Raw genomic sequence first — 10,807 nt, forward strand, 5'->3', positions numbered from 1 at the left:
TTATTGGTGAAATTTGACACAAATATTTATGAATAGTTCAAGAATTGTGTTTCTATTAAAATAGCTACTTAAGAACAAATGAATATATTTTTAAGATTCTGTGCTGAACAAAACAATGTTTTGTTTTTGTGTGTTTTTTTTTCAAGTTATAACATATTTATTGTACACACACACACACACACACACACACACACACACACACAGTGTAATTTACTACAGAAAACATACTTCAAGAAGAATAACACCAAATTATTTTGTTAATAACAAAAGGATAGCATGCAAAAGATGGAAAAATAAGAGCTTAAATTGAGAATCCAGAAATATGAGAAGCGGTAAAGAAACGGGGGAATTAACAAAAATCCTTGGATAAATGAGTGCTCATCACATGCTACAAATTATAGTCGTTCTGAGAGTAAACTGAGAACACTGCCGGAGGTTTGGAGTCCCAGTTCTTCACTAGAGGCAGAGGCAATGAATTTTCTGTTCAGCGTGCCTCAATACCCAGACTGTTTCGGCGTACAAGACTAATCCACAGTCTACTGTCCATCACCGAAGAGTCATTACCCAACCACTGACGGTTCGGTTGGAGGAACAATGCTGTCATCAAAAAGCTTGTTACCAAAGATCTAAAACTGTGTCAATGGAGAACTTAAGCATGGAATTTGCAGAGAAATCTGTTTCTTTTGGTCTTGTCCCGTCGTGAACATGCCTGTTCTAATTAGCTTCTTAGATGACGTAGGCGAGCTTTTCCTACAGCGTTATTCTGCTCATATGGACGAAATACTTATAACGCTTTTCCTACGTGGCAAATGAATTGACGCAGAACTTGTTGGAGCACGTAAACATGTATCGGGCACACAGACTGATTATTTCCAGCAGCGTTTATGTCCGCCGAGGAGTTCCCCGTCGGAGCTCGCGGTGCCGGTCTGCTGTGAGCAGTGGTGACCAGAAGCTGTTAACCTTGCGTGCGAGCTGCCTCTACACGGCGCCACACTACACGCATACGAGGGAGTCCCATTATCATTGTATCTTTCGCAACTGGCAACAAGACTGCGTATGCACTGTACAAGGACGGGTTATCTTGTGCAATCTGACGAGGCGCTGCGGAAAGAAGGCCATGTGAAAACCACTGATACACAGGACTGCCATTAATGACGTGTACGGGAAGTAGGGGGGACGGAGGAGGAGGAGAGAGGGGAGGGTGCTACAAAGACACAACCCGCCACGCACTGTCCAAGCGATGGAATTACATTAGCGCATTACATAGTACTTTCCCAACTAAATAGTCCATACATAAAGTTACTTATTCCACGTTACCCAATGTAGGTTGGGCGACTGGTGGAAAGATAGGGACTGCTACACCTTTTCCGGCATAGTCTACATCGACATCTGTACTCTGAACACGTCTGTGAAGTGCATGGCAGAGGGCTCTTCCCCTTCGCACAAACGTTTTCTTCCCATACCATTCGCGCAAGGAGCACGAGCGTAATGTCTGTTTAAACGACGCTTTCCGCGCTGTCATTAGTTTATCAGTCTTCGCGGTCCGTACGAGAGCAAATATACAGGGAGCTGGAGTACACAGCGTGGCCCAGGAGGAATGGCCAGTATTCAGGAATGTGACAAGAACGATCATTCGAAGCAAAAAGGTCTAGTACACGTGGACACTAAAATGCATACCTTACAACCTATGAGCACTACCACTTCTTCGATAATGGGAAACACATGTCTTCGACTGAAGAAACGTTCATAACTGTTTGAAGTATACATTTTAGTGTCCATGTTTGCTAGACTGACTTGCTTCTAATGATCGTTCCTGTCATATCCCTGAATGTTGCCATTCCTCCTGGGATGCCCTGTATTTCTGGGTTCTTCACTTAGCATTGTTTTTGAAGCTCCGAATGTAGGGTTTCCCGGGATTATTTGCGCACATATTCATATGTCTGCCAATCCAGGTTTTCATCATTTCCGTGACAAAGATGTAACCATTCGTGCTGACCTTCTAGGTATACGTTCAATATCCCCTGTTAATCCTATGTGATTCAGATCCGTCACACTCGAGCGATATTCTAAAGAAGGTTGCACGATTGTTTCTTTAAGAAACATCCTTTCTAAACTTATTACATTTTCCCAGTATCCTAACAGAAGACCGAAGTGAACCATCCGATTTACTTACTGCCCAGTAACTGCGATCATTCTATTTCATGCTCCTCTCCCTAATTGTAACAAGTAGGGTTTTGTATGTGTTTACTGATTCCAATTATAATTGACTGATATTTAGGCACAAGATACAACAGAACTGCGTGTTATGTCATTAAAATTAATTAATTCAGGAAACCGTACAAAACTCGGTGCGCTGCTAGCATTTTAAATGTTCGGTAAGCGACCTGTGCCATGTGCATTAAAATTCAGTAATTTCTGTAACACTGCCATGGTTGCGCAGAAAGTAACATCACAACAAGGAAAGCGCTAACCAAAAAACTGATAACAAAAACCACAACACGGAATTATTTTCAAACAACTTCAGAATTGTTAAAGAATGGAAGTATCAGTAAATAATCTTCTACATGCCATCTTGCTGGAAGATATTGGGGACGACACCTAATATAGACTTGTTGCGGAGAGTAATGCACTATTTATTCTCCTTATGATGGTACTCACTTCACACAGCTGTTTTAAATTTTTTTAATAATTGCCGGCCGGGGTGGCCGAGCGGTTCTAGGCGCTACAGTCTGGAACCGCGCGACCGCTACGGTCGCAGGTTCGATTCCTGCCCAGGGCATGGATGTGTGTGTGATGTCGTTAGGTTAGTTAGGTTTAAGTAGTTCTAAGTTCTAGGGGACTGATGACCTCAGCAGTTAAGTCCGATAGTGCTGAGAGCCATTTTCTTTATTTATTACAGTCGATTTAGACGCTCTTATGGCTCCATCAACTGACACACCTGGTGACCATCATCATACTATACCATCACGATATATTTTATAGTCAGAGATCGTTGATACGTATGTCTTCATATTACGACACTTGATAACCAGCTACGAATAAGAAAAAAAATTACACTTTTCAGTTGCAGAGTACATCAATGGTCACCACGCCTGCTGACGACAAACCTTGAAAGCTCTGAAATTGGTCTCTGTTAATAAACAACATTAAACACAACTGTGTGATGCTGACATCATAATAAAGGGAATATGCATTCATTATTCTCCACAATACTTAAGTAAGTAAGGCTATTTTTTCTGGGACAATCGTGGAAGGAGACTGAACTTCCACAATTTACAGGTGAAATCCTCAAAAGAGATACATATATCCAGTTTTGTTTACTCACCCAGATATCTGTATACGTTTTATCTTCTAAGTCACCGACATGCAATGACTTACAGAGATTTATATTTTAGGTGTCTCTTCTCCATTTCTGGAGGCTTCCTCTACTTGACAAACATGAAGCCATGTCATTACGTTACTTAAATTTTAAAACTCTGAGAAGCTTGTAACTGTTTCAAGGAGTATTTTTTGCTTATTTACACTGTCTTTGATTTCTTACTTCTTAGTACTTGTCTTTAACACTGGACGACACCCTGACAGGAACAACTTTCAATTTATTAAACAAAATTTTTCCATCTCCCTTTTAGTTTGCTTTTGATCTGTCTAAGCTCAAGTGTGTTCCTCGTTGCAGAGGATCTTGTTTTAGAACTTTCAATCTCTCTCTTCTTCTATCTTCTCAGCGATCACAGGCCCTGTAGACCACGCGCTGCATCAGCGATCTGCTTCCACCGCCTTCTATCTCTCGCAGCCTCTCTCCACCCTGCGGAAATTCCTAATGCTGCGATGACCTTCTCTATCATCTTTACACCTTGTACGAGGTCGGCCAATGGTCTTTTTGCCTGGAGAGTTCCTCAAATGCTTTCTTGGTGATCCTGTTGTTTTCCATTCTGTCCACATGTCCAGCCCACTGCAGTCTCTTACTTTTTAATTTCTGAATGATAGTGGGTTGCTTCATTAACATAAATTTCATTGTTCTTTCGAATTCTCCCTGCACCATTCTCCAACACAGGTCCCCAGATTGTTCTCATTACCTTTCTTTCGAAAACACTCAGTTTTTCTTTTTCATTCTTTGTAAGCGTCCAGCTTTCTGAGCCGCATAGTACTATGGGGCAGATAATAGTGTTGTATATCTTCATCTTTGTGGTGATTGACAAAACTTTACTTTTGAGTGGGTTGCTTAGTGAGTAGAGACATCTTGACCCTGAGGCTATTCCTTTTTAGAACTTTCTATTAACCTAAATTCTTAATGTTGTTGTTTCGTGTGGCTTGGTCTTATGTAATGGTCTTCGTATTACAGACACGTAATGAAGCTGAGAAAGAACGGATCAAATGGCGTTAATAATTCCTCAGATCCAGACCTCTACGAATGGATTCGTCAGATTTTCACCCATCGCACCTGATCATTTAAAGCACGTGCAGACTGTATGTGGAAGTATGAACGGCCGACACAAAATGATGAAGCCGCCCTCCAGTTTACTGCTGAAGGAGTGATGCTGCGGAAAAACAGCCTGCATGTGTCAAATGAGACGCACGAGAAGTCTGGGTAGATACCTTGTACGAGGTCGTGCTGCAAGTAATGCCTCTAATTTTTAAATACTGTTACGGCACCTTAAATAAAACAATCTTTATCAACTTTCGACATCTTTGTTCTGCATGTCCACGTATCTATTTTTCAACGTAGTCACCCTAACGACGACAAATTTCTCCCAACGAGAGAATATTTTCTTGAGACTGTACCATCACTGGAGAATGTTTCACTTTGTTGACGGAGCCACAACCTCATTTCTGCTTGCACCGCTTCATCATTATCAAAGTGAAGTTGTCGAAGGTGTTCTTTAACTTTTGTAAACAGATGAAAATCTGATGAGGCTAAGTCGGGACTGTACGGAGGATGATCGATGACAGTGAACCCAAGGCGTCGGATGGTTGCTGATTTCGTAGCGCTCGGTGTGCTCTGATATTATCAAGCCGAAAGAGAGGGTTCTCCATTGGTGAACGAACATTTCGAATTCGAAACTCTTAATTAGAGTACGCTGTTACCCACGGTCAGACATACTTACGTTACACATCGCTATGTTAGACGCTACAATTCGGAGCCCTCTAGCGTCAAAGGCTGTAAATATGTAGACATGAAGAATAAAGGTATAGAACGTTAATGATGTTTGTTTTATTTAAAAACGTGGAAGAGTTTTCACATAAAAAAATCAACATGCATTACTTTTCACCGCGTCTTCGTGGACTATCCAGGTTACCTATCACACATATTGAAAATATGTACCGGGCCTGAACTCTAATCCAGCTTACAGCTTGTACCAACACTATTGACGAAATGTAGATAGGAATTAAAGCTCAAATCAGGGGTGAAGTGTTAATTTTCGCTTTTTTTGCTCAATTTGATTAAATTAATTTCTGTAGAGTTGTAAAGCACTATCTTTCTCTCAGATGAGTGACATATAACTGAAAATTATTCTGTCTTCGAACTTTGATCTCTTCACTCTTTAATTCAGTTTCTTCAGTGGCTGTCGTGTAGCTACGTCAAAGAGTAACGAGCGGAACTCAACAGCTCCTTCTATTCGCTTTACAAGTAGAACATGAAACTTGCTTCCTCGCTGTCATATGACAGTGATACGACAATTTTTGCTTAAATTATTCAAAGAAGCTCATGCTCTGTGGCGACTGCATGTAAAGTCTCTGCGCCGCAAGAACACAGGATGAATTTAAAGCTGGGAGAAACCGACGTTTAAGTCCACTTGACTGAGAAATACTGGGAACTAGTCGACAAAATTTCTTGTAAGTCAACAGTAATCAAGACCACGAAAAACTAGGTGTACCGGTATGAAATGAGCGTTTTTTTTGTGAAAATGAAACACTAATTTTGAATTGAAAAGTAAAAACATTTTATTCAAAGTACTGCCCATTGCTTTCTACACATTTTGACCACCTTTCTGGCAATTTGTGGACAGCACGCCAATAGAAATGTTCGTCTTTTGAAGCAAACCAATCAGACACCCAATTTTCGACTTCTTCGTAGGTATCTAAGTGTTCCTCAGCCATTGCGTCTCCCATTGATGAAAACAAATGGTAGTCGGAAGGGTCCAAGTCTGGTGAATACGGCGTGTGGGGTAGCAGCTCCCAGCCAAGTGTTTTGATTGTATCCTGAACCAGTTTTGCTTTGTGTGCAGTTACATTGTCGTGTAAAAAAAATTACTTTGGCATGTCTTCTGGCCCATTCTGGTCTTTTTTCGATCAATGTATAGTTCAAATTGATCATTTGTTCCCTGTAGCGATTAGTATTGACAGTTTCACCGGGTTTTAGAAGCTCATGATACACCACCCCTTTCTGGTGCCACCAAACACAGAGCATTGTCTTCTTGCCGAATCTATCTGGTTTTGCAGTCGATGTTGATGGTTGTCCCGGATTAACCCATGATTTTTCCCGTATAGGATTCTTAAAATAAATCCATTTTTCATCGCCAGTAACAATTCGATGCAAAATTGATTTTCTTTCATGTCTTTTGAGGCAAAATTTGTCAAATGGTTTTTCTGTTTTCCATCTGTCTTTCATTCAATTCATGTGGCACTCATTTTCCACACTTTTGGATCTTTCCCATAGCTTTCAAACGTTCAGAAATTGTTTGTTGTGCAACAGTTAGCATTGCTGCCATTTGCTTCTGACTCAAAGTATCATCTTCATCCAATATTGCTTGCAATTCGGCGTCTTCGAACTTTTTTGGTGGTCTTCTACGTTCTTCATTTCTTAAATCAAAATCGTTATTTCTGAACCGTTGAAACCATCTTTTGCATGTTGCTTCTGATAGAGCATCATCACCATATGCCTCGACAAGCATTCGATGCGACTCTGCAGCACTTTTTCAAATGAAAACAAAAAATTAATGCTTTCCCCAAATCATCACCTTCTGGTGCAAAATTCTACATTGTTAACACGATGAAAACAAATGATGATGTTTGTTCCATGACTTGATGTATACTAAATATCTTTGACAGATGTCATACCAACCAAACAAACAAATTAAGGCTCGTTCACAACAAATGTTCCCTATCGACACATTTGTATCTTAACGCTCATTTCATACCGGTACACCTGGTATGTATCAGCATACCAGGGACGGTACTTGCCTCTACATCTCTTCTGTGTTGTCGTAGTTTCGTAACAGGGGCAGTAAGAAGCGATCAGTTTTCGGACAGCGCGTAATTGTGGTAATAAGTTTGTATTACGTACTCTCAACAGCGGTAAACATCGAGCTGAGTACGCGTCACCGCGAGGTGAGAGAAGAACATGCGGTCAGCTGCTACGAAGTAGCAGTTTCTTCAGGAATATAGGGTCATGTTCTTTATCAAGTCGAATTAACAGAAAAGTGTTCACTATTGATCCCACTTAATGCTAAGAATGATACAGTATGAAATGAAACGCTTGCTCTTGGTTATGAAAACTTGAGAGCACCCACAACGAAACAACAAAAATCTCATCATATTAACCCACCTTGTATGTAGAACAACAGAAATCCTACCGTATTAGGCTAATAAAACTAATATACTAAAGGTAAAACAAAAGAACCTCTACATAAAAAATACCGCTAGAAAATAAATACGTCATATAGTTATTGTACATCTCTCACCAATAATGTGATTACTTATGAGATGTAGAAAGAATTATTCTTGGTGGGAGACAGAAAGGTGGCCAACTGATATGCCTGTCATTTTCATTACGGGCTTCATTTGTTATATATGGATGTCAACTATTTTTTGTATTATCGAAACAGCGCTGGGCGAATACAATGTCAAATCCACATTCCCTTTTATACCTGTATTTTCAGCCACAGCAAAATCGAGACAAGAAATTTAAACTTCCGTATCTCGTTAAAGCAAAGTGGCACAAGGAACCAATAAAATAAAACAGCTACCTGCGTAAATCACATAACATTTTACAGAACCCATGAAGCGTTTAGTTTCGATGGTTTACACTTTTAGCTGGATGCAGAGGATTTGCACGTAACTGATAATGGATACTCCTGTATTTCTACCAGGTACTTACTGCCTTGTTATATTTACAGCTGACTGGGCAGAAATAAACATGTATACGAATTATCACTTACGAAAAAATACGCAATATCTACCGTTGAAACCAGTAGTGGGTGTTACTGAAAACCGTGAGACCGACTGATATAGACAGATGTTTTATTTTGTTTCATAAACGGACGTGGCTATTCAATTAAGTGGGCGGCGACAGTCTGGACCGTAAAAATTATCCTGCACCAGATTTTTTTGCTGCATGAGGCAGAAGAAGACTCACCCGTCTTCTTGGTTGCGTGTCCCCGGCGGCTACGCCGAAGAGTCGAGGCCGCACGGTGCACGCCCGGCTTCGCCAAGTACTTGACGTTGGCGTTCCTGCCACGCAGCTGCTGTGACTTCTTCCTCCGCACTGGTCGTCGCCGGGGCACGGGAGACACGCCCAATGGGACATACGTCTCTTCTTCCGATGTTTCTTCTGACTCGCTATTTTCCACTACCGTAACACACTGAATCTGTTTCACACTTGTCACTCGCACGGGGGGCGTAGGTGGTTCATCATCGGACTCTGATGCAGCGTCGCCAGTTAGGGTAATGCACGTAGCTGCCACAGGAAGTTCCGGTAAGTAATTCGCGGGTTGTCTTTCTAATTGTTCTGTAGACAAAAGAGAAACAACACTGCGTGAGCGTTCGCCTTTCTTGATCGGTCGTGCACTTATTTCTCCCACATCATGGCTTTTGCTATGTCGTAAAATTGGCCGCGATTTATCCCCTTCTCCCAAGGAACGCGAAGTTTTGTCCCCAGAACTACTGCTCCTCACTGGACCCGGTGCAGGGGATGGCATCTGTGCTGGTTCGTCGCCTAACCGCGCATTGGAGTCTCCATCTGTCGCTGCACGGGTTGGAGGCAGTGGAGGGTACTGCCGTTCTCCACTGTCACACTGTTTACCATGATAGTCTCCCAGAATACTTTCGTACAGTCCGTCATCGTCATCGTCGTCGTCATCCAGTCCACCGAGCGTCAGGGGATAATGAGTGGAGTCATGCGGCGCACAGTAGTCGCGAATTTCCCGCACTTCGTATTTCACTGGTTTGTGGTTGTTACGGCGAGCGCTTCGTCTCTCTGGCGGTACGAAGATCATGGGATCGAGCTTGAGCGCCGCCAGTGAGCGAGGGGGTCGGCTAATAACTACCTGATACATGTCAGATCGCGCTGTATTCGACTGCTGTCCCTTACGGCGCTGTCCTCCACCACCGCTTTTCCTCTTGCGGCTGCTGTTACGTCTCACAGAACAGCTAGCACCACTGGTCCTCTTGAAGTAGCCATCGCGACTCACACTAGGTTTCGGTTTCGCAACAGCAGGCTTCTTCTTGCGGAAGAAGCCTCCGCCACTGGATGGGGGACTAAACGGTGGCGGAGAAGGTAGTGGAGCGTCACTGAGTCTCGGATTGGAAAATGAGAAACCAGAATCCTTACTAGAAGACACGGCGGGTGAAATGGTGCGTGGTTGAAAACGATGGTGATCCTTTAGCGCCGAGTCGAGGGAATGATGTGCTCTTTTGCCAGCACCACCATCCAAGGCGCCACCAGACGACGATGTCGGCGACGGACGCGGTAACTCGAGGCTGCGCGGAGCCATTGCGAGGGGCGCGTCCATCCATACCCGTCCGAGGCTGACGCTAAGCGCAGAGTCCGGCCGACTGCTGCCCACACTAGCACTCGCACTAGGTCCCAAATCGTCACCTCGGAAACAGCGCGGTTGCCTCCGCGAGTACACGGGAGAACGCTCGAAACGTAAGATCTCCACCGAGCCAGAATCTTTCGTGAGACGCGGGGGTGGCGTCGGCGGACGTCGGGAGGCAGCCGTGGATGGCGCCGGTTCTACCGAGATCCGCAACTTTCCGCTGCCTTCAGCCGTTGACGCACCGCCGTCGCGCATACCACGAATCCACTGATTGTAGCCGATCACCATTGAGTCCGGTTCCTCGTCGGCTATCGTCACCAACTTGCTGGTGGTCTCCGCCGCCAGCGAGGCCGGTTCCGGTTGCGCGGCAGATTCCGCACCGCCCCCTACGGCAGACGCCGTGGCGGCGGCGGCCGCCGCCTTGGCAGCTTGTTTGGCCTTCCCTCCTCCGCGTTCCAGGTAATTCCTCTTGATGGAAATGCGCTTGAAGGAATCGCTGCGCTTGAAAGACGACTCGGCGCGGTCCTTCTTGCTCTTGCGGCCGCCACCGACGAGGCGGCGCAAGTTCTCGAACGTGATGGGCTTCATGGCGCATCACCGTCGCCTGGCGGCAGCATTGCGCGCACGGCCTGCTAGCCGTCCACGGAGCGACTGAGGCGCGGTGAAAGCCACAGCTCCAGCCGCGGCCGGCGAGCGAGCGAGCCGAGCGCCGCGCAACGGCGGCCGGCACAAGGTCATTTGCCCACCGGCGCACTCCTGCGGACCCTTCCCAATGACGAGAGATCAAAGCACTCGGGCCTCTCCTCAAAATCTGTCCGTTCGGATACCTAGAGTGCGTGTGCATGTGACGCTGCCAGGCGCCGAAGATAAGGGAGAAGAGGAGGAAGAGGAGGATGATGATGGCAGAGATAAAAAGGCAGGAGCGTGGGGAGGCGGGCGAGTGGAGGGACTAAAAACCGGAACGCTGGTCCACTGTTGCCGCATGGCCGTGCAGGACCGGCCAAACGAGCGAACGACGCATTTGCTTTTATTGCCTTGCCTCTCGGGACATT

At 44.6% G+C, this 10,807-nt stretch overlaps 1 protein-coding gene across 1 annotated transcript in view; it reads right to left on the bottom strand.

The window, feature by feature from the left end:
* Positions 1-10,356, bottom strand: part of LOC124593688 (disco-interacting protein 2 homolog C) — a 624,780-nt gene extending 614,424 nt beyond the window's left edge. Inside the window, exon 1 of the mRNA XM_047131994.1 lies at positions 8,354-10,356. Within this exon, the coding sequence (XP_046987950.1) occupies positions 8,354-10,343 (1,990 nt within the window). The 5' untranslated portion in view covers positions 10,344-10,356. The remainder of the gene's footprint in view (positions 1-8,353) is intronic.
* Positions 10,357-10,807: the final 451 nt, after the last annotated feature.

Source organism: Schistocerca americana, chromosome 1, assembly GCF_021461395.2.
Source record: "Schistocerca americana isolate TAMUIC-IGC-003095 chromosome 1, iqSchAmer2.1, whole genome shotgun sequence".
Lineage (NCBI taxonomy): Eukaryota > Metazoa > Arthropoda > Insecta > Orthoptera > Acrididae > Schistocerca > Schistocerca americana.